The following is a 24,877-nucleotide window of genomic DNA, read 5'->3' as shown; positions in this document are numbered from 1 at the left end:
GCTTCACAGCCAAGAGTGGTGGCGTTTGTTGCACAGTAAATTGCTAAATTCCTACCTTGCAAACCTGTTAACTTTGCAGTGAGAATCTATGTAATTTATCTAGCTAAGATCTTTATGAATACCAGTCACCATAGCCTCCAGATGCTGAATCCAAATTAAAAAAACAGAAGGTTTTAAATGGATTTTAATCGGACTTTGCTCTTGTCAACCTAGAGTGCAGCTATGCTGCTTTAATTCATTCACATTTCCCCCCTCTTTTCTCTCTTTCTCCCATTTTCATTTATTTTTTCCTTCAATTCTTGTCATTGGGGATAGGTTGATACAAAATTAGTATATTTTATGCTGGATTTTGAAAACATCCTGATAAGGGGCTTTTTGAGTCTTTCAGTAGAGTACTCCACAGCCTGCTTCCCAGTAGCTAAAAATGGTGTGCTTCTGATTCTACAAAAGATTTACCCATCTATTTTGTATCTTGGTGTGTCATCTATCAAGAGGCAATTACTTAAAAAAAACCAAATTAAGATCCTTAAGAATTAGAACCAGGATTTTGAATTTTACCCAGAAGTGAACAGGGACCGGTGGAGTGTGTTAGATGTTTCTGGCTGCATGGCCTCCACCTCTGTCCTGAATCCTAGGTATTTATAGAGGTATCCTTACAACACCTTTGGAGCTAGAGATGTTTTGTTTTTCTCATGTCCAGGTGGACAAACCGAGAAACAGAAATGTAGACTTTTGTTCAAGGTCACAGAGGAGGTCTGTAGTGAAACCAGGAGCTGAATTCATCCTTAATCTATAGCTTGTCCTTTCCAATTAAATTTTATAATTTGCTTTTTGTGTCTAGTCCAGCTCCTGTGAGGAGGCTGCTGTGTTTTGTGCAAGTATATTTTTGACTGGCTTTAAATAGAGGATGTTAAAGTTTTTCCAGTCTTGAGGTGATAAGTTGTCTGGATCTCAGCTGACATGTCCTCTTTGGAGAGGAATATAGGTCTATCGATAAATCAGAGGTGGCAGTAGCATTTCTTGCAGTGTTGATGCCATTCAATGAAGCAGAAGAAAATAATTTAGAACATGCTATCATCATAATTGTGTGATAGATACTTTCTGTTGCTAGGGTCTTGGTAAGCACCCCTTACTCTTCATGCTCCTATCACTTCCATCTTCCTGAATTGATAGGTCTTTCAGCCCTTTCCCTTGGAGCCACTGTATCATCTATGATATAGCACTGGCTGTATTGACTGAAGAGATGTATGACTAGGTGTTGTCAAAATGTTGGTGGCAGGAAAAGCCATATCCTAACACAGCTTCTTGCAGAGTTCTTATGTATACTTCAAAGGAGTCAAGATACGCTTGATTTTGTTGATAGTCCTTAAAGGAGGACAAAAATCAATAACAAGAATAAAGCAATAGTTTCCCATCAGCACTGTTTGGTATCTGTATGAATTGAAGGACTTAAATATTTTTTAATACAGGTTCTGGTCTGCTGAGTCTTGTACATAGGTCAGTGACATTCAGGGATTGATTGATTGTGCTGAAGACTGTAAATGGGCTGAGTAACATGAGCATTGAGGTTTCATTTCTGTCATCAGCCATAAGGAGGTCCTTTATCAGTTCTGGTAGAGGGCTCTCTATTCCTCTGTATGCTGAGTCCCAATTGTGAGGGCGCAGGTATGTTAGTAGAATGCATTAAGTGCTTTTGTTACATGATCATAACCACTCTTTTTTTGTAAGTTTGCTTAATAAAAGGGAGGTTAGCAATTGGGTGATAGTTAGTAGCTTGTTAGTGTGTAGGGTTGGTTTTTTGAGAACACACTTTGGGAGTTTAATGATATTGGTAATTGGTGCATTCAGTGCTTCTCATTTTCACCAGGTCTGGGGAGCAGGGGTTGGTTTCACATAAGGTGGTCTTCATGTATCTCAGATCTCTGCGTCAGTGATAGGGACAAATCCTTGCATGGAAATGAGGATGACCCTGAATCTATTTTTAAAATTTGTCCTTTCTCCCATGTAGCCACTTGTATTTATCTGTTTCTTTTATTGTTTTTTCTCCCCAACACAGTAGTCTGAGAGCTCTTTACAGTGAATGGCACTCATGTCTGGGATTTAGTTAAATCTTAGTTGGTCAACTGAATTCGCTGTATTGAAGTCTTCATGAGTGACTGGTTGCGTTTATGGCAGAGGAGAAGGACACTTTTTCAAATATGATTGAGGACTGGATTTAGTCAGTATTTGTGAGACAAAAGATTCTCTGTCCCTCATGCCGCCAAGTCATTATTGTGACTGCTGCTGGAATACTGTGTCAGTTCTGGTGTCTCCAATTCAAGAAGAATGTTGAAAAATTGAAGACCTGTGAGATTGACTGAAGAATTAGAAAACCTGCTATGTAGTGGTAAATTCAAGGAGCTCAGTCTGTTTAGTTTGTCAAAAAGAAGGTTTAAGGCCCGACTTGATTATATTGCAATTACCTACCTACATGGTGTGTGTGTGTGTGTGTGTGTGTGTGTATGAATGATGAATTCAGACTGGAAATAGAGTCAGTTTTTATCAGTGATGGTAGTTAATCATTGGAACAGTTTCCAGGGTTGTTGTGAATCCTACATTAGGGACCGTTTTGAAATCAAGATTGGACATTTTCCTGAAGATCTGCTCTAGGGATTTATGTTAGGGAAATTTTATACAGGAGGTCAGACTACATTATCACATTGGTACCTTACGGCTTGTATTTAACATTTTTAATAGTTTTAAATAGCTTTTATGTTAATTTATCTTTATACACACATGTTCAGCAATTAACATCAAAATATTCAGAACTGCAATCATCTGTGTTTTTGTAGACAGAACTTTTATGATTTCATTTTTTCTCTTGATTATTTTTACACACTATAATTTTATTCTCAGAAGCAAATAGGTAACATCTTTTTCAATTTTGTATTGCAGCTTGCCAGTGTAATGGGCACAGCACCTGCATCAATGGCAATATTTGTGATCAGTGTAAAAACCTTACTACAGGAAAACAGTGTGAAACATGCATGCCCGGATATTATGGGGATCCAACAAATGGAGGCCAATGTACAGGTAAGTATCCTACCAGAATCAAAAGACAACTTTACCATTGTGAAAGTAACTTTCAGTGACTCAAATATATATTGCAATAGTATGAAAGATGTGTTGGAGAGCCAAAATTGTTACTCAAAGTGCAGATTTAGCTTTCTCAGAGAATCTTCACATTAAAAACATTGTGTAACATTTATATACATAAACAGAGAGCGTAAGAATGCTGCTGACATGCTCTGGTAGCACCAGTAGAAAGCATTAACCTGACACTGCACCACTTCGTTTGTCCTTAACACCCAGTTACTGAAACTGCTTTCCTTGCTTTTGCAATCTCTCTCAATGGTCATTTCTTTTATCTGTACATAGTTGATTAGTTGTAATCAGTTTCGCTCACTTTTAGCTAATTTGTGAACTTCAGTAATTACATGTTGCACACATTTTTTTTCTATTCCCCAGTGCCGAGACATGCTTCGGTCACTGGGCTTTAAGTCCTGCACCTCCTACAACACAGCTGTGGCCCTCAGAAACCAACATTTAAGGTGCCTGAAGTACTTGGGAGAAATGCACATTGGTGCACATTGGTCTGCAGGAATGTTAAGCGTTGCACAAAGAGGAATCTGGAGGCCAGGCTGAAGTTTTTGTTCATGGAGTCAGCATTGACTCCTCCATCTGAGCTAAGAATGTTAAATTGCGGTTAATTGACTAGTCGATGGAATTTCCATCGACTAATCGATAGGCACTTCCGTATTCCTCCTTTGAAATGTACAAGAGTCCCTACTGGGGCTCTTGTACATTTCAAAGGAGGAATGCGGAATTCTGCATACAGACTGAGAGCTGGGTGGTTTTCAGGATGGGTGGGTGAGTTCAGGGTCATGCATGTGCCTTGTTAATTATCCCTTGTTTTAGTATTTTTCTTCCATAACAATTAAATATATATTTTGCTAGGGTACGTCTACACTGCGCATCTATTTTGGGACACTGGAAGTATGACGAAATTGCTATTCTACATCTATTGAAGCAGTCCGTTATTTTGAAATAGATTTCAAAATAATGGGCAGCTTATATTCCGATGTCCCGGTAATCCTCATTCCATGAGGGTTAAGGGGAATTTTGAAATAGCAGGTTATTACAAAATAAGGTATTTTGAAACAAAATAGAAATAAGCTACGCAATTTGTGTAGTGCAAATTGCATATCTTATTTTGAGCTAAGGATGGTATGTAGATGCGCCCTTGGTAGCTGGTGGATGCCACAGTGACACAACTTCAAACACGTGCACATGACATCAATATTGGTGCACAAGATAAAACTAACTCCACTCATGGATGGAAAATCTTAGAGGGAATACTGCTATCAAGTAAGAGAGACTTTTTCCCTGGGACTTGAATCTGGTCTTATTGAAGCTTATGGGAACATCTCTGAACCTTTGACAACTTACTCCTTATTCTGACTCTCATGGAAAGTAATTTTTGTAGTGACCATTGCTTCATTCAGAAGGGTGAGAGACCTCCAAGCCTTTACATAAGATTCTCCAGACATAGTCTTCTTTAAAGATAAGGGTATTCATGTCCTCACACCAGTTTCCTCCTGATCTCAGTTTTATAGCAATCAGGCAATCTATCTATCAGCCTTTTACCTGAAACTGCAGGAAAATAGGAATGAATAACATCTTCACTCACTGAATGTTGTATAGGCTTTAGCTTTCTACATAGAAGGAACTAAACTATTCTGTAGGAACACTTATCATTTGTAACTGTAGCTTACACAATGAAGGGTCTCCCAGTCTTTTCACACATCGTTTAGTCTTGGATTATTTAATGCATTCACACTTATTACGAGACAGGTATTTTGCCACCAGTTAACCTGACTTCCCATTTCACAAGGTTGCAAGCATCCTCAGCAGAATTCCTAGCACAGATTCCTTTGCAGGACATTTGTAAAGCAGTAGTCTGGTGATGGGTGCACATGTTCTCCTCCCATTATGCCATCACTCAGTATTCCAGAGATAATGCCAAATTTGGTTCAGTGGTTCTTCAGTCTGTGTGTCCGTGAACTCTGATTCCTCCATCTATTTAACTGCTTTAGGGAGTCACTTAGGGTATGTCTACACTGCCAACATAGTTCAAACTAGGGTGGCTAATGTAGGCATTCGAACTTGCAAATGAAGCCCGGGATTTAAATATTCCGGGCGCTGCCATTTTTAAATGCCCCATAGTTCAAACTATCTGCCCGCGGCTACACGCGGCATGGACTAGGTAGTTCAAATTAAAGCTCCTAATTCGAACTACCGTTACTCCTTGTTGCAGGAGGAGTAATGGTAGTTCGAATTAGGAGCTTTAATTCAAACTACTTAGTTTGTGCCACGTGTAGCCACAGGCAGGTAGTTTGAACTACGGGGCATTTGAAAATGGCGGTGCCCGGGAACATGCAAATAAAAACCTGGGATATTTAAATCCCGGGCTTCATTTGCAAGTTTGAATGCCTACATTAGCCACCCTAGTTTGAAGTAGGGTGGCAGTGTAGACATACCCTTAGAGCGTATCTAGACTACGCGGAATGGTTGAAAGAGGATATGCAAATTCCACAGAAATTTGCATATCTTCTTCTGATCGCACTCTCAAAAGTGGAGCTTTCGAAAGTGAAAGTAGTTAAGACGCGGCTTTTTCGGCGAATTCCCCCTTCATCGAAAAGCCGTACTTCCTCAAAAAAAGAGGTTTACGCAGCTTTTCGACAAAGGGAGGGGATTGCCGAAAAAGCCGCATCTTAACTACTAAGCCTCACCTTAACTCCACTTCCGATCCCACGGAATTTGCATATCTTCTTTTGACCATTCCCTGTAGTCTAGATGAGCCCTTACAGTGAAATGTACAAGTGCAGTCACTCAAAGAAGAAAAATGGTTACTAACTTTCTGTAACTGTTGTTGTTTGAGTTGTGTGGCATGTATCCATTCCATGATCTGCCCTCTTGCCTCTCCACATAAGAGTTTTCCAGAAAGAACTGAGAGGGCTGAGTTTTTTGGGGTGTTTTATATTGGCACAATTGATGCATGGCAGCAGAGGGCACTCCAGCTGCTCCAATTATTACCACTAAATGAGAAATTTCTAACAGCTGTTGAAACTGTACTAGAAAGGGAAGTGTAGTGGAATGGACATGTGTAATGCATCTCAGAGAAAAAACTGTTACAGAAGGTTAGTAAATATTTTTTCCCAGTAAACTGAAAAGAGGTTATCTCAGGTCGTGTAGGGTTACGTGAGTCCAATTAAGGGATGCGTGTGACCTTTTAAAACCCCTTTTCTGGTTAGAGAGAAGGAAGAGAAATGAGAGACTTGGCTTCTCCTGGGCAAGCAAGTTGACAAGGTAAGGTGTGGGGGAGGAGGTCGGTTCTGTGCTCCCAGAAGAGGTGGGATTTTGGGCAGAATGGGCAGAGCTGGGGAAGCCAAGCCTCACGAACACCCAGACCATGCTTCCGCCTCCACCAGCACCATCTAGAGGGTGCAGCCTGAGGCTTCAGCGGCCATTTAAAGGGCCTGGATTCCATCTGCTGCTGCCATAGCGGTGACTGGGAGCCCTGGGCCCCTTTGACTCACTGGGCCCCAGGGCCTTTGTGCCCTTTGCCTGCCTCCCGTCAGTGCTCCTGCTTCTGGGATGAAGGCTGCTCTCATCCCTTCGGAGGAAATAACTAATGGACTGTTTAGGGGATGACTGGCACCCAGAGGCTAGCATAACAAATCAGCACCACAGAGCAGTGGCAGGGAGAGGTATTCCCTTTTTGTGTTATGTTTGATTGGCTGAAGAGTAAGTACTTGACACAAGTGGCTTGGAAACTCTCTGAAGTGAAACTGATTTACTCCGGGATCCCACCAACAGAGTGGGGTGAGGAACTTGAGCCCTGTGACGTGAAGGAGCTATCTTTGCACAGTACACAGTCATGTTTACTAGCTTTAGAAGTCAGAACAGTTCAGAGTGATAGGAGGCTGTATTCTGTTACTTCCTGTGCATAAATAACATAATCATTTATTATTTTCCAGTTAGTTATATCTGTGCAATCCTTTTGAAAGTAATTGAGCTACAGCAATGTCAGTGAGATCATAATTTGAAGACAGCGACAGTTGCACAGGAGTTACAAAGGACTTTACTGTAAAACCTTTAATATCCATGATGATTCGCAAGAATGAAAGGATCTAGTTTAATTTTCAAAGCTTCATTTGTAAGCCTTGCAACCAAAGAAAATAAATTAATTTGTGAACTGAGCATATCTGACATAAGCATAGTTAAAGGGTGTTACCCATGCTGTTTGAAATTCTGTCTTTAAAAATAGGGATACATTTCCAGGTAGAGGGAAATGAATCCTTACACCATTATCTAACATCAGCTAAACCTTCTATCTAGATTGTAAACTCCTTGGGGCAGAAGCTATATTCTCTTTGTCTTTTACAGTGCTAAGACCACTGTTGGCATTTTGTCAGGCAACTTTGATGGTGTAATGTCTATTCTCAGTGAATAAAGTTTGGAAAAAGTAGTTGCACTAACCCTCATACTCCTACCTGAGGACTCTACCTGATTTGATCTTGTCCTGTGTAATGTGCTGCTATGATAGTGTGTTATAAAGATGGTGTTATCATTTGTTTGAGGTAACCCATATACCTTATCTATTGCTTTTCCACACATGCACATTTCACATGATCTTGTTTTCAGATTTTTATATGGTTTCAGACTTTTTTATACCATCATTGGTAGGCTGATTTTGTAAAAAGCCAGACTGAAAGTATTTAGTAGTCATGGAAAAAATGCAGGTTCAAATATCAGTTAAAAGCCAGAAACAAGCTTCTATTGTCTTATTCATCCTTGTCTTGATCAAAAGAGTCTAATTTGCTAACGGTTACAAGTCATCCTCTGTCCTGAGTCTGTTCAGTTCTGTAATTGTTGCTTTGGAGGATTTCTGTTGGAGTGAAAAAAAAGAGATCTTTCATTTCAGAGGGTATTTGTATATTGCCTGTGGGATGTTTTCTTCCTTGCACTAGTGATTTTAAAGCCTATATCATCTCCTCCCCTATATCTGAAATAGGAGGATAGTTTTAACCTCAGCAGTCTTTATGATGGTGGAAGGAGCTCAGGTTGGCAACTGCAAAATGCATAGAAAGGTGCAAGTGACATTTTTCTCCTGTAACATTGATGATTCTTTTAGTGGAACCTTGCCCCTCAAGGGATGTTAGTTCTCTAAAGCTCTCACCTCTAACTCAGCAATTTAACATGCATTCCCAGCTACATGAAACTGCACATCTGGTAAGCTAAAGCACAGCGAAAATGTGTTCAAAGGAATGGAAAGATTAATGTCTACCCTTATTGACAGTCACACATTTTCGTGGTGCTTTATGAAGCTTTAAATAATTCTTAATAGTTCTCTTATTTCCTGAAGTTGACAAAATGTTCTTTTTGCTGTCTATAGCACCTTTATGGCAATGTGATGTATTAAAGTAGCTTTTATTCTTCAGGGATACATTAGCTATCTAACCAAATAAGCATTCCGTCACCTTCAGTGAATTATGTGTAATGTAATAATGGCTAAAATCAATTTATAAGACCTGTAAAATTATAAATTTTACCACTTCTTTCTTTAGTCTTAGTTACGTATTACTATTAGAGTCCAATTTTTTATTGGTAGACGTGATTTTAAAATGGCTATTTAGGCTTCAGAATGCTTTAAAATGAAGATGATTGTTGTTATGTGAATTTATATAGATTTCAGGGTTAGATATTATGTTTTTTCCAGATTAGAACTCGAAAACTGCAGCTATATTTAAGTGTTATTGATGATTCTATCCATTGACATACTTTTAGATTTCCTTCAATATTATGAGAGGTTTCCTTTTCCCCTTATTGCAACTGCTCCCAAACTTTGTAGTGGTAGTCTGCAGAGTACTTACTGGTGATCACAGAGGGTGGTGCATTGCTTATTATTTTGATTTACTGTTTTTGGAACCTGGTCCATCTACAACGATCACAACATCCTTCTGTATAACAATATCCTTATATCCATCCCACTTTTACCTTCCAACCATTGCTCCATTTCCCAATCCTTTTTATCATCTCCCTACAGTTCCCACTGGCTCTCCCTATTCTTTTTTCCCCCTCCATATCTTCCCATCCTTTCATCAGCACAAATCCATATTCCATGTCTCATCCTCCTTTGCTTCCTTCTGTTCTCTGGTGATATTTGCCTCAATCCTCACCTGCCTTACACCCTTCTTCTGTCAATAACTGCACTTCCCACTCCAGTTCCCACCCCCAGCAGAACTATCCTTTTTTTTGTCATCATTCCTAACTTCACAGCCTCCCCTTCTCTTTCCTGCCTCCTCTCTCTCACTGTGTCAAGAATGCTTACTCCATCTCTGAAAATATCTGCCAGATATGACCTCTTTTTATCTCAAACCCTCCAACTTTCACCTTTCATAGATATCTGGATCTCTTACCCTTACACTCTTCAGACGTGTGTCTGCCTCTTACTCTGCCTAGTATGGATCAGAAAGAGATGGGGTATTGGAATTCTCTCTTGTTCCTCCCCATCCCACTACTTTCCCTCTTTTGAAAAGCTCTTCTGATTTTTTTCCTCTCCCTCCATGTCATTGTCATCTGCCATCCATCCAAGTCCTCACCATCAGCCTTCCTCTCTGATCTAAACTCTTGGATCTCCCTCTTTCTCTTGTAATCTTCTACTATCATCTTTGTCAACTTCAGCTTCCGTGTTGATGACTTAAATATTTCCTTGTCATTGCCTCTTCATTTGACCTGCTGCCCTTTTCTATTCACAGAGAGGACCATTCGTTTGTTTGGACTTCACCAAGCACTTACTCTCTCTTGGCGAGTTTCTCCATTTAGGCTGTCATCTAGTATCTTTCACCATTGTTCATTAGCACTTCCACCCATCCTGTTACTTCGCCTTTCTTTGAGGTCCAGTCCATGAGCTTCAGTGACTTCATGTCTTTTCTCAGCCCTTTCTTACTTTCTTTTCTTCCTTTTCTTCCATAGACATGCTTGTTGATTTTCTCCATGGTTCACTCTTTCTGGTTCTTCACTCATTTGCCCCTCTCTTCCATCACAAAATCTGCCCTGACTTACTCTTACTGTGTACTTTCTTTGCTCTTGTTGCACTGTTGAGTGACTGTGACTGAAATCCTATGACCATTACAAATTCATTCTCTCCCCTTGCAGTTCCTAGAAATAAAACCTTCACCATCCCCACTTTATTGAACTCCACACAAACAATCCCAGACTCCATTTTCCCCACTTTTGACCCACTCCTCAAAACTTCTCTTGCTCCTGCCTCTGTGTTTCTTCCCAGAGAAAACAGACAAAATACTACATTTGTCCTGATCTATGACTACGGCTCCTTTCAATTACTAAAAATATTAATATTTATTTTGTGCCAGTGCCTAGGGACCTCAGCTGAGATTGGCTATTTCTTATTCTATGTTTATACAATACTAGAATAAAGGTTTCCAAAGACCTGACAGTCTAAATAGACAACACAGAAAAGGGTGAAAAGATGAACAATCTGGTAGTTTGCAGATCTCATGACTGAAATGTGATGTTTAGTTTGTCTCTTATTTTAATGTAGCATTTTATAGGGCTTTATTGGGAGGCTGTTGAAAAGAGAGGCAAGAATGGTGGAAAGGACATTAAAGTGGGAGATAAGGAAAAAAGAGGAAGTGTATGTGTAGGGGAAAGGTGCCTGGAAGGCTGGTGGTGAGAAGATGAAGTAAAGCGACTGAGGGAGGGAGGGGATTAAACAGCCAATCAGCAGAGAGGAAAAATGTCCTGGGTAAAAACTGTAGAAAACAGTGAGATGTAGCTGACCTTACAAGGTGCAGATCCATGCTTTTCTTCGCTGCTGTCTGCCGAGTTCCTGGCTGGCTGTTTCCAACAGTTTTTTGTCCCTGAGTCCAACAGGTTGGGTTGAGGTGTAGGGATCCTTGGAGAGATGGTGCTCTTTCTTCAAGTTGTTTCTCTGGGCATCCAGACTCTTTTCAAAGAAAGGATAAAACTTACCTTACTACTTGTAATCTCCACATGAATAGGGGAAATTGTGAGTGGGAGAAGAGGTTGTGCTGGGTGATCACAAATGTGTAGGTATGTGGTCTACTCTTGAACAATTTTAAGAACCTTTAAGATATTTATGACATATAACAGAAATCAGTTATTTCCAGAGGGGTGAGAGCATTTGTGTCCACAGTAAATTCTGCTGGTATTATGTGTGAACTCTGGGGCAGATTCTGAGTTCAGCACCCTGTCTGAATAGCGGAGTGTCTTCCTGAGAATCACAGAATCATGGAAATAAAGGGTGGGAAAGGACCTCAAGAGGTCATCTAGTCCACACCCCAGTAGTGAGACAGGTTTAGGTGTGTCTTGACTGTCCTGGATAGGTGTTTTGTAACCTGTTTTTAAAAGCCTCCAATAATGGAGATTGTACAACCTCTATAGATAAACTGTTCCAGTGATCAATTATCCTTATACAGGTTGTACCTCTCTGGTCTGGCTTAGGGATGTAAGTGACTAGTCAACTATCTGATAAGCAAAATGCTTATTGAGTAGTTGAGTAGGAACTTGACTAATCGCTTACTGTCGCCGCTGCCCCCCCATCCCGCTGCCTCTAATAGAGAGGAGCAGCAAGGAGGGACCATGAGCCAGTGCTGGGGAGAGCTGGCTTAAAAGCCATTTCCTCCCCCGCCCCACCCCAGCATTGTCTTTGCAGATGGCACGGGAGGCAGAGAGCAGCAGGGAAACAGCACGAGTGGGGATTGAAACAGTCCTCCTTGCGTTGGTCCCACTGCTGCTCCTCTCCCTTTGGAATGTACAAGAGCCGCTTTCGGCACTTGTACATTTCAAAGGAAGAGGCACAGAGGGGAACCTGCTGGCATGGGTTTCCGCTGCCTCTCTTCCTCTGAAGTATACAGGGAACCACCTGCAGCTCTTGTACATTTCAAAAGCAGAGAGGCAGCAGAAACCCATTGCCTCTCTCCCTTTGAAATATACAAGAGCCGCAGGCAGCTCCTGTGCATTTCAGAGGGAAAGAGGCAGGAGGAACCCTTCTGTCCATCTCCCACTTTTTCCCAAGATTGGTTAGCCTTACCTGACCCAGTCCTGTACGTACATCTATGCAGGTATCCCATAAGGCTCCTTGCAAGGAAGGAAGTGGCTTCAGAGCCATGTATGACATGCCAGAATCCCCAAATTTGCACAAAGGAAATATACTAGTTCTACTGCTAAGGAGAGACTGCAAGCAGGGGGCATTGTACAGTATTTGCCCTGTGCCTATTCAGGGACTCTGGTGGTTTTACAATTAGTTTTACACAACTGTAGCGATACCATAATAGTAGCAATACATTATTAAAAAGAATATATTTTATCACCCGATTTTAGTTTACTGTAGGCTGAATAAATTGTTATATGAAAAATATTTTATTTAAATTATGTTTCTGAAGATTTTCTGGAAATATATGTAAGGAGCAACAGATTAGTTTGCTTATACAGGATTAAGGACCAACATAATTTGATTTTTAGGGATATTTTTCTCTTTTGAATTGTTGACTTTCATTCAAGTGTATAATGTCCTGAAAACTAATAAATTCTGAAGTCTTGCTAGTCATCTTAAAACATTTCATGGGATCTGACATTTAGATTACAGAGAAAGAATTGTAGACGTGAGTAATATGTTCCTAAATCTCTCAAACAAATGGTCTGTTTACAAGAAAAAACACTACTGATATTTTCCTATACTATGAACACTTATTATAGGTGCTATTTGATTTTACAAATTATATATTTGGAATCTCTGGCAGTTTTGTTTGTATCTTTGAGAAGATTACCATTTTGATGCACATTTAATGATTGGCATCCATTCCGACTTGTTTTCATGTCGAAAACTAGGCATGTCATTTGTTGGGAATTGATGTGTAGTTGTCTGACATTGATCATAATTTTTTCTAATTAATTGTCATGAAGAATCTTTGCTTGGAAAGTAATTATGCCCAATGCCAATCACTTGCTTTAATCATATCTCTCGCTCTTTGTGCCTCGTCTATTTAGTCTGTTAATACTCATCAAAAGTTCTTGCTTCAGTGCAGCACAAGAATAAGATTGTATATTATTCTTGGGATAGAAGTGGTGTTCTCTTGTATTTTGTATATGATTCTGATACGTTTGTGTTTCCTCAATTTCTTATTACATATCACCATGGAGACAAATAGCTTGGATGTTTTAGTAACCGATTTAGGTATTTAATATAAACTAAATTGACTTTGATATAAAAGTTCAGTGGTAAATGATAGGGCATTTAATCAAGTTTTAAGTTAATGAAGACCTGGGATTTTTGATTGCCAGTATCAGGCTTTGTAATAGCTGAAAACTTTAATATGTATTTCTTTTAAAACTGCATTGATATTTAAATCCTTTTTGAAATGTCCAGGATACTAACTAGTAACCAAAATATGAAATTATTATTATATACTTCAGGACAACATAAATTTTCCTCTCTTGCCAAGAGTGCTTTGCAGTATTTATATGAAATAAACAGTACAGGACAAACAAAATAGTAAATCCAGTCCTTGCTCATGTGATTAAGAGCTGTAAGATCAGGTTCATTCAGTGCACAAACAATTATTAATCGTGTGACTATCACAGAATGTTCTGTTTAGGTGAATCTGGAACTTAGCAGTCTAATACAGCATTTACATATTTGTTACACTGAATGTATAGATATTATTTCAGACAGAGCTTTCTTGAAGGCTGCCACAAGAGGGGATTGAATTGCTATAGTAACTGTGACCTATCATGAGTCTCATTGCCTTCCACTTTAAGTTTAAGGTGCATTTCTTTGACCATCCATTTTTTAACATAAACATAATATTATGCTGAAACAAAAAACAGGACTATGTAGCACTTTAAAGACTAACAAGATGGTTTATTAGTGGGCCAGACCCACTTCCTCAGATCAAATAGTGGAAGAAAATTGTCATAACCATATATACCAAAGGATACAATTTAAAAAAAATGAACACACATGAAAAGGACAAATCAAATTTCAAAACAGGAGGAGGATGGGGGGGGGAAGGTAAATGTCTGTGAGTAATGATATTAGAGGCGATAATTGGGGAAGCTATCTTTGTAATGGGTAAGATAATTAATGTCTTTGTTTAAATTTAGGCGTAAAGTGTCGAATTTAAGCATGAATGACAGTTGAGAGGATTCTCTTTCAAGTGTGGTCTGAAAAGGCCTTTGAAGCAGGATGCAGGTAATCAAGTCGTTCAGACAATGTCCTTTCTGGTTGAAATGACAAGAAACTGTTTTTTCTTTGTGATCCTGTCTAAAGGAAGGCATCCCACCAATGGGCCCCCCGGGGGGGCCCAAACGCCCCACCATGGGCCATAAACCCAGGCCCCCAGGGCATAGATCCCCCCTACCACCGTACCTCAAGCCGGCTTCCGGATGTACCAATTCTCTCAGTCTTACTTGTTACTCAAAATTGTCTATCATAATTTATGTATTGTTTGTCTTTAAAAAATTCTCTAATAAACGTCAATCTGTTTTGTGGGCATTGATTCTTTGGCGAAGTGTCTGAGACGTTTGTCCAATGTACATAGCAGACGGACACTTGTGGCACATGATAGCATAAATTATATTTCTGGATGAGCAAGAATATGTGTTCTTGATCTTATAACTCACTTGGTTAGGTCCAATAATGGTATCAGCAGAGTGAATATGTGGACAAAGCTGGCAACGGGGTTTGTTGCAAGGGAAGGTACCATGGTTGGTATTAGTGTGGTATGTCCTGTGGTGGTTGGTAAGAATCATCTTGAGGTTAGGTGGTTGTCTATAGGAGATTATGGGTCTGTCTCCCAGAGCCTCTTGGAGTTTAGTATCCTGTTCCAGTATAGGCTGTAGTTTATTGATAACGTGTTGGACAGGTTTAAGTTGGGGGCTGTAGGTGATGACAAGTGGTGTTCTATTGTTGGTTTTCTTGGGTCTGTCTTGAAGTAGATGGTTTCTAGGTATTGGTCTGGCTCTTTCAATTTGTCTTTTTATTTCTCAGGGTGTGTAGTTGAGGTTTATAAAAGCTTGGTAGAGATCCTGAAGTTTCTGGTCTCTGTCAGTGGGATTAGAGCAGATGCGTGTAACTCCAAACCAAAACACTGCACTGTATACACTTCTGCTGAGGAGATGATGAAAGAAAAAACATGAAACTTTAGCCACATGGTTTAATGTACTACTGGAAGGTGTTCAGAGACACTGGTGATGAGCATGGGATAAATTATCTGTATCGAGTACAATCTGAACAAATGCGTGATCTTTGTATTGTTTATATATCTGTGGCATTTGAGAGTCTGACATATTAGGTCTTGATGTTAAAAGATACATATTTGGGAATACAAATAAGGGTCAGTTCAAGGACATGGGAAATTGCTAATTCAACAGTAGTCTTTAAATAAGGAGCATAGGTGAAAGTATGCCAGTGCACCGCTCTGATAAGATCTGGCAGACTGGGGCACTCGGCTGCAGGAGGAAGTGTGGTGCCCTCCCAGCTAAGCTCTTGAAGATGTTCTGTAGGGTGCTGCAGTAAGCAGTAGGCAGGCAGCTTAAAGGGGCTGGCTGGAGGCAGGCCCTGTCGGGAGAGGAAGGGGGGCAGGAGAACCATTTGACCCAGGCCTTAGGAGACGGGCATCAAATTTTGACATTTTTTTTACCACATCATTTCCATTTATTATACACCTTGCAGTTGTAAGAGAGACCACAAAAGAAGGTTTATATACCTGCATAAAATGTATTCAAATCATTGTGGGACCTCGGGTCTGCCCCAATTTTTCAGTGACATTTGAGTTTTCATCTGCGTGACTGGAGTAGCTTCTGTAGCGACATTGGTGATTCTGTGTTATGAAGTGCTGGGAAGTACAGTGAAGTATCAGCAGTCTTCCTTGAACAAAATCCTCGAAAGTGGAAAATTCTGAAGCAGCATCTGCCTGTTTCCTTTCACGGGATGTCAACAACAAGATAGTCAGTGTGAACTGATGGCGTGAAACTTGTTGCACAGCATTTGTACTCTGTGAGAAAGGCTTTAAGTAAGCTTAAATCTCTTAGGCTCAGTGCGAGCCTATGCTGTGAGAGTAAGTCAATTCAGAAGTATACATCTAAATTTAAATTTGAATGCATTTTAATGGCATCCATGTGGATCAGGGGTGGGCAAAAGGGCCTCTTTGGGCTGGATCTGGCCCACCAAGTGGGTTGATCTGGCCCATGGAGGTCCTGATGCTCCCCAACCCTCAGGCCAATTAGAGTCTGGGGGCAGGTGGAAGTGCACAAAATTTCCTCTGACCTGCCAGGAGTACACAGTGCTTTGAAGTGTGTGCTCTCCTGGCAGGGTGGGGAAGAGGCTTCGTATGCTCCCCTGTCCCCAGGCCAATCAGAGCCTGGGGGTAGGGGGAGCACGCAAAGTTTCCTCCGCCCTGCCCCCACCCTGAGAGGAGCTTGCAGCACTTAGAAGCGCCATGTGCTCCGGGCAGGACAGGAGGAGTCTTCATGTGCTCTCTCACCCCCAAGCCCTGATTGGCCTGGGAATGAGGGGAGTGCGCAAAGTTTCCTCTCCCCTGCCCCCACCCTGCGAGGAGCACACGGCCCTTAGAAGCGCCCTGTGCTCCTGGCAGGGCAGGAGGAGGCTTTGTGTGCTCTCCCGCCCCCAGGTCCTGATTGACCTGGGGGTGGAGGAGTATGGGAAGTCTCTTCCCATCACCAGAGGCAAGGGTGCCCAGGGGAAACTGTGAGGGAGGGCAAAGGAGCTCCCCCACCTTCAAACCAATCATGGTCTGTGCATGGGGAAACCCAGAAGCATCCTGACCCTGGCTCTTCTGTTTGAAGCCCCTCCCCTTCTGGTCCCGCCTGAGGCCACTTCACACTTTTTTGAAGTGGCCCCCAGCAAAAAATTATTGCCCACCCCTGATGTGGATGAAGCTACTAAACGTGATCCACGAAACTAATCTTGTAATTGAAGCACGCAATGCTGCATTAGCTGTTGAGAGGGATAACATTGAACGACTTCTTAAAGATATTCAAAAGATTCATGATCAATGGGACACAGTCATTTCTGAGTCCAAATCAGTAGCACAGGATATTGACATTTCATCTGAGTTTTCCACCAATCACAGCCTAACATCTCAATCTGCTGCAGAAAGGCACTATCAAGTCAATGTTTTTGTTATTATTGACTCCATCAAATCTGGTCTTACATGTCGATTTGAGTCACTGTGACAAATTTGTACCTTTTTTGGATTTCTTTGGGGGTTCAGAGAACTAAGTGATGAAGATCTATAATCAGTGGCTGAACAGTTTCAACAAAGGTACAACAATAAAATTTCAAAAGATCTCTGTGACAAGATCATTTTCCTGAAACTTATACATTCCACCAACTTTAAATTGGACTGCGAGCCAAAATAACTGCTTCAAAAAATATCTGATATTGGCCCGTCAACTGTATTTCCTAATATCACAATTGCATTATGTATTTTTGTCAGTCTCCCTGCATCAGTGGCTTCAGGTGAATGCACATTCAACGTGTTAAAACAAGTAAAGGACTATCATCACTCTACAATGGGACAAGAGCATTTGATGGGCTCACAATTCTTAATATCAGCGGTGATGTTGCATGTAAATTAGATTTTTCTTCAATTATAAACGAGTTTGTACACATGAAAGCCAGAAAAGCATTCCAAAAATGACAAATTTTAATATCCACGCTATTGGTATAATGACTTAATTGTTAATAAATGTCTCATGTACATTTTCATATATTCTTTTGGTTTTAGTATAACCCTGTGGATGAGAAGTTAGATGAGTTGGGAGCCTGGAGGCGGGATGGGGCCTCTAAACTCCAAGTGGCTTGGGCCTCTGTCATTCTCTGAGAGGGCCTGGCTGGAGGCATGCTCCCCCACTGGTCTGGAGATGCCCCAGGGTGCCATTTAGGAAGGGCAGGGGAGGCTGAACCCCCCCCCCAACCTGGGCCCTGAGATTCATATGTGGATGCTGCTTGCTGTTCCCCTTCCTGTCAGGGAGCGAGATGAAAGCACACTGCATATGTTCATTCCTCTCCGTCCTGGCTGTGAAGGGGATGGGGTAGAGTAGTGAGTGAGCCACACTGAGTGCTTTCCTCTTGCTCCCTGACAAGGATGAAGAGGAACAGCAAGCAGCCTTGGGGGTGGTTTCAGCCCCCCCCCCCCAATAGTGCGCTTTCCCACCTGCACTGCTCCTGCGCACACATGCCCAAGCCTCCTGACCTGAGCTCCTCCTCATATCTTCAGCCTCTGGTCATAGTCCCTTCATGCACCTTCAACCCTGACTCTTGAGTCCTTCCCCCCACACTCCAACCTCGTCTATGAGCCTCTTCTCACATTCCCCAACCCACATTTCTGCAACCCCCATGCACATCCCCCAGCCCAGAGGTTCTTCTCACTCTCCCCCACCCTGAAACCTGCAGCTCTTCACCCCCCCAGCCCTCTGCCCTGAGCTCCCACACCCCCTGGCCTGTGCTGTGACTCCTGCAACTCCCATGTCCCTAATCCTGTGCCTTGAGCCTCCCAACATCCACCAAATCCCCCTATCCTCAGACCCCTCCCCCCAACATGCAGTACAGCAGTAGCGGTAAGAAATTTAAATTACTTTCATTTCTGATAAGGAGTAGCTGGAAATTAAAGATTCTGGAACTCTTACTATGAAGAAATGGGAACTCATATTGACTTGCTTTGTTGGTGCTCTCTGCTACATTTTCTTTTGGATTTTCTTCTGCCATTTGTTGTAGGGGGGACAGTTTAAAATGAAATTTAGAACAAGCAGAGTAAGAAGAGCGAGAATTCTGAGAAGAATTCTGCAAAATATAATGGTCATGGGAGAAATCTGGAAAATAAAGACGACTGCAGAAAACAATGATGTGTCATCTTGGCAAAATATGTTAGGATTATTTTCAAACTAATTAATAATCTACTTAGTTGTCAGTGTTATATAATTCGTCTCTAGCTGTGTATCATCTTGTTTTTCTAGGCAGGGTAGTTTAAATAATTTTAAAAATGCATTTTAGAAGCCAATAGTACATGCTTTAAGGTAATATATAACACAGACTGCAAGTGTATAATACACTTATAGCTCAGATAATTGAAGCTATTTGCTAAATTGCCATTTTTTCACTTAGTGCTGCACATTTCAAATAATGTATAGGGAATATTCATATTTTTCTAAATTTACATAGGCAATAAAAAGTAAAGAGAAGCATTCTCAAAAGCAAAACACTCTTTGCCATCTGCTGCAAAAACTCTGCTGTATTTGCACATGTAAGACATGCATTTTGACAATGTTTGTTCTAACTTTTTCTTCAGATTTCCTGCCATTACATTAGCAGTGGTGCAGCTTCAGCAATGGTAGCAATGGTGAGAATTCTAGCATAGGCAGACCACAGTTTAAGCAACAGCTGCACTCTGAGCATAGTCAGGTGAGGCAAAGGGTATAAAGTGCCTGTGATCATTTCAGACTAGCACTCCCATCAGCTGAGCTGCAATGGTGAGGATTTTTTTTTAAAAATGCAGACATTGCAAGGGTGGACTGCCTCTTTCAGAGAAAGAGTCCAGTAAAGATGTATTTGGCCTCAGCAAATATATTAGACAGTCATTTCCCCCCTTGTGTCCTAAGATTTGAAGTCACTGATAATAAGCTAGATGTTTGTAAGTAAGATATTTTTAAAATCAGAAATCCTAGTATTGATATAAATGGTTCTGGAAGAAATAATTGAGTAATTGTAATGTCTGTGCACCCCACATACATGAGAGGAGATTTTTTTCTTGGATGGCTATGCCTTGCATATCCTTATTCCCTTCCCCCCCATGCAAGGGTATAAAGGCTGAACTGGGGCCAGCCTTTCTTCAGATCCTTCTAAGCACTCATGGCTGTGAGATGGACCTGTTGGCAGTCTCTAATTCTCTTCCACACTGGGCATCTTTAAATCCCTTTTATATATGTAAAAAGTCTATTTTAGTATAGTTATATAGAACATACTAGATTATTTTTACATCCATTGGATTAGAAAATTGTGAGTGTTAAAGGTTTTCCAGTACTGGAATTCTAGCTTCTCTGGGAGAAGTTATATCCCTGGGGTTCAAAATTTACCTTCTTTTGATGTGGTTATTCTCCTAAGCAATGGATACATTTTTTTTAACCAGAGGGAAAGGCACATACCCATTGATTTGCTTTTCTTGTCTAGACATAACTTAAAAGGGAAGAAAAATTACCTTAAGATCTTCCTTTTGGAGCAGTCTGTGAAAGCCTTCTCAGATCTGGAGGAAATGGGCTTCATCTCTCAGTGTTCCTGTGATCTGCAGTTCAGCTTTAAGCTCTTTGTCTCACTTTTCAAAGGAGATGTCAGCATCCAAAACCAGGATAGCATTTATATCCTTCTCAAGAGCCAAAATATAGGTTGTCCTCTTTTGTGCTTGCACAAGTAAAACGTAAGCCACTGTGTGCCAGATCCATCTCAGGCTCCTCGGTTAAAGAAGGTCAATGACTAAAGGTTCTCTGATTCCTGAACTGGGACTATAAAAAAGTGCCTGCAGTACCAGCTACGTCTATGACTCTATCTTCTATGGCACTGACTCTTTGTTCTCTCAGGGGTACCCCAGTACCAATGTTTATCAGCATGATATCAAATGCAGGAACTGTGACATTGGCACCTACTCCATTCACTTCTCAGGTAGAAAGGATCCTGGGGCGCACTAGATCACCAGAAAAGATAGATTTGTCCCTGTGTACATGTACTACATTTCATTTTCTCCATATTTACATAGTAGGGAGTCTCCTTCTGTTGTTTCTACATCCTCTCCACAATATTATATTGGGAATTAGGGAGGAGCTGTATGGACTTGATGTGCCTATTAATGAGGGATTTTTAAAACTACGAAGAAACTGTGAGTTTCCTGTGTGTGCTGACCACATTCAAAATAGTGGATAGATGTGACAAGTCTATCCCCAGGGATTTGAGTCCTTTTTTTCCCATCCTATGTTAGGTCACTTATTATAGATCATGTACGAATGGCATCTGATCACCCCAACTTTTCCTGTCAGTTACATTGGAGGCATCTGAAAGTGCTGCTTGCACCATGGGCTCTTCTTTGGTGTTGCAAAGATCTTTCTGGCTCCAGTCATTGACAATATACAAGGAGTTCACCTTCCCTTTCTGTGCCAGGTTTTCCCTTTTAAAAGCTTCTGTAGGCAAAGGAAGCCTTCCACGAGCTCATTACTAGGGCTGAATGAACCCAGAAAAGCTTGTTAGTTTCCTCTCCTCCAGAGTGATAGTGTGCTTTTTCATACCTTTATAGATTTCAAAGAATATGAAAACTGGAGGCAATTCTCTACCTTTTTCAAATAGCATACAAAAACTATTAGTGATGGTTCTGTAGACAATTGTGTATTAGAGATACTTACAGCAGGTGTGGAGAAGCATCAGCACTGTGAATATAAATATTTTATAACTATATTAGAAACAGACAAATTATGCAATTTAACAAGGGAAATTCTGTTTCCCTCAAGAATCAACTAATTTGGGTAATATCACAGTACAATGACAATAATATTTTTTCTTTTCTCAAAACAACTAGAGTCTGCTGTATTTTGTTTAGGAATTGTATGAAGTTACTGTACAGGCAGTCCCCGAGTTACGTGGATCCGACTTATGTCGGATCCCTACATACGAACGGGGCTTTTCTCGCCGCGGAGGACGGGGGCGGTGGGACCACCCAGACGCGCTGCGGTCCCGCCGCCCGCATCCTCCGCGGCGAGAAAAGCTGCTCCGCGTCTCCCTGGTCTGCTGGGGGGGGTGCAGCTAGTGCGTCCCCCCCCCCCCAGCAGACCAGGCTTTTCTTTCCGCGAAGGATGCGGGCGGTCCCGCCGCCCGCGTCCTCCGCGGCGAGAAAAGCTGCTCCGCGTCTCCCTGGTCTGCTGGGGGGGGGGGGTGCAGCTAGTGCGTCCCCCCCCCCAGCAGACCAGGCTTTTCTTGCCGCGAAGGATGCGGGCGGTCCCGCTGCCTGCGTCCTTCGCGGCGAGAAAAGCCTGGTCTGCTGGGGGGGGGGGGAGGGGGAAGGCGCACTAGCTAGCCCTCTCCCCAGCAGACCAGGCTTTTCCCGCCGACGCCTGGGGTAGAGCAGCTGGGGCGCTGCCGGGTTGGTCCCCGCAGCGCCGAGGTGCGGCGCTATGGGGACCTACCCAGCAGCGCCCCAGCTGCTCTGTCCCAGGAGTCCACAGCCGCTGTTGAAACTGATCAGCGGCTGATTCAAGGAAGCCGGGAGCAGAGCAGAGCAGCTCTGCCTCGGGCTTCCTGTAGTCTGCCGCTGGTCAGTTTCAACAGCGGCTGAATCAGGACGCCAGTTACGACTTACATACAAATTCAACTTAAGAACAAACCTACAGTCCCTATCTTGTACGTAACCCGGGGACTGCCTGTACTTTAAATAAATGAAGCTGAGTATATTTCTTTAAGCATTGTCAAGCAACTTCTTTCACATTCTTTGTGAAATAAAATCTATTATTTTGTTTTTTAATTATCCAGAATTTTAAGGCCTGGCCCTACAACATTTTAATGGTTTTGAGTGGTCTCAACTCTTGTTACCAAAACAGGAACTGAAGGTACTAAACAAACCTCTGGAAAAGTCCAACACAATGATACATTTTACAAAAGGGATATTGGTTGTCTTTCAAGGTTTTCACATAATGTGCTTGTTGATGAAAGAAATGTTTCTTTTCAACAACATAATCCTGTACTTTAAATACATTTGCAGATGGTGCTGTTATGTAGCTGAAGGCATTTTAGGTCAACAGATTGGTGGTTTGAGGAAAACGGCAGAGGCGTTTTTGTTTTGTGTTTGAACTGAGTATACAGCCTGCATGGACGTCTGTTTAAGCATGCAGTTGCAGATCTTCAGTGGCCACATTTTGGAGGCCAAAAGGATATGAAAAACAATGCTAGAGATGCTCAAATATGGAGGATCTGGGGAAATAGTGTTTGAGAGCTTATCCTTTTCTTTCTGTTGTAGATAAGACGACAATATCAGGAATGAGTTGTAAGCTAAGCTCAGAGCCAAGATGTTAAATATTAGTTCCCTATTTTGAGGTTGACCGAAATAGTGATTTTTCCAGAGAACTTTGTGAATTTTCTGAGGTCTTCAGCTAACTGGCCACTCTTTTGACAGTTTTGTGGGATTTTAGAATACTGTCTAATTGACAACTATCGAAGAAATAGTGACTATCATTTTTAGTAAATTGTAGTTCATCTACAAACCATTAAGCAAGAAATGAGACTTCCTTTCCTTGGTCCTAGTAAATTTGGTTACAGTCCTGGATATGGGATATAATCTGCATTGGGAGTGATGGATGAATTAGCCCATGCCAATTTTTTCTAGATTTGTCAACTGCTTTTAGATTTCTTTGTTATGAAGTCTTACTAATATATCTGAAGTACCTTGCAGTTGCAAACAGTGGTTCAACTGTCCCTGCCCATTTTGTAATATGCAGGCTCATGGCAATTGCTGCACTGACCTAAGAGATATTTCTGAGAGGGTACCACATATCTCCTCTTCAGTTTGGAGATGAAGAGGCCTATTGCTGTCTAGTAATTAATTTGATGACTCCCAGATCTATCTCCGTCCATTTGAGCTAACTCATGCAGTTGATAGAATGATCCAATCCTTGTGTGGAACTGGAGCTTGTGTGACAGCAGGATGGCTATCGCTCAATTTAAACAAGACAGAGATAATGCTTGTAGATGGGGAAACAGCTAGAAAAGTTGTGTAAGATTACTTCACTGATGTTTTAAGAAATGACTCTTCCATTTGAAGTCTTATTCAATATTAAGGTGCATTATTAGACAATGATAAACTTCTGGATGCTGGGCAGCAGTAGTAGCCAAAAGAACTTTTTTCGCCCATCTGATCTGAGATAGGGGTGAAGTTAATTTTTTTTGTGCCAGTTACTCATATCTTTGTCACCTTGACTAGGCTGTTGTACAGTTCTCAAAAAAACCCCAAACAAACAAACAAACAAACCCAACAACAACAACCACACACAAACAACTGATGAGAATCTGAAGAATGGGGTCACATACTTACTAAGTGAGGTAACATGGGGGGTGTAGAATATACTACTTTTCTGAGATCTGCACTAACAGCCAGTACATTTCTCATCTCCCTTGTTAAAGATGTGCTGCAGTCTGATATCTAGGAATGCCCCTTCACTTTTAATAGAAATGTAGCCGTGTTAGTCTGGTGTAGCTAAAACAAAATACAGGACTATGTAGCACTTTAAAGACTAACAAGATGGTTTATTAGATGATGAACTTTCGTGGGCCAGACCCACGAAATGTGATTAGTCCTTTTCATATGTGTTCACTTTTTTTTAATTGTATCCTTTGGTATATATGGCTGTGACTATTTTCTTCCACTATTTGATCTGAGGAAGTGGGTCTGGCCCACGAAAGCTCATCATCTAATAAACCATCTTGTTAGTCTTTAAAGTGCTACATAGTCCTGTATTTTGTTTTACCTTCACTTTTGACTTCACTTTTCCTCCTTGCCCATCAGAACCTGGGTTTGTTAAACTTCCAGACATGCTTCAAAACTTTTTCCTGAACATGTAACGGCTGAAGGAGCTGCTATATATTAGGAGATAGAAGTGAATTAACAAAGCAGTAAAGATGGTTTATTTCTAATAATATTGAATGACAGTTAAATAATTATGGTAAAGTTTCAGCTATTTGTGT

General features: G+C 41.3%; 1 protein-coding gene across 11 annotated transcripts in view; it reads left to right on the top strand.

The window, feature by feature from the left end:
• The window catches only part of ATRNL1 (attractin like 1), a 1,022,331-nt gene that overhangs the window by 289,947 nt on the left and 707,507 nt on the right, over positions 1-24,877 (top strand). For all 11 annotated transcript variants that reach the window (XR_012905693.1, XR_012905692.1, XM_075935407.1 and 8 more), the window contains one exon: positions 2,935-3,072. Coding sequence is in view for 9 of the 11 variants with exons in the window: in XM_075935407.1 (XP_075791522.1) it covers positions 2,935-3,072 (138 nt within the window). In the remaining 2 variants the exon portion in view is untranslated. The remainder of the gene's footprint in view (positions 1-2,934; positions 3,073-24,877) is intronic.

Source organism: Pelodiscus sinensis, chromosome 8 (genome assembly GCF_049634645.1).
Source record: "Pelodiscus sinensis isolate JC-2024 chromosome 8, ASM4963464v1, whole genome shotgun sequence".
Taxonomy (NCBI): Eukaryota; Metazoa; Chordata; order Testudines; family Trionychidae; genus Pelodiscus; species Pelodiscus sinensis.
This window is presented reverse-complemented; position numbering and strand designations above follow the sequence as displayed.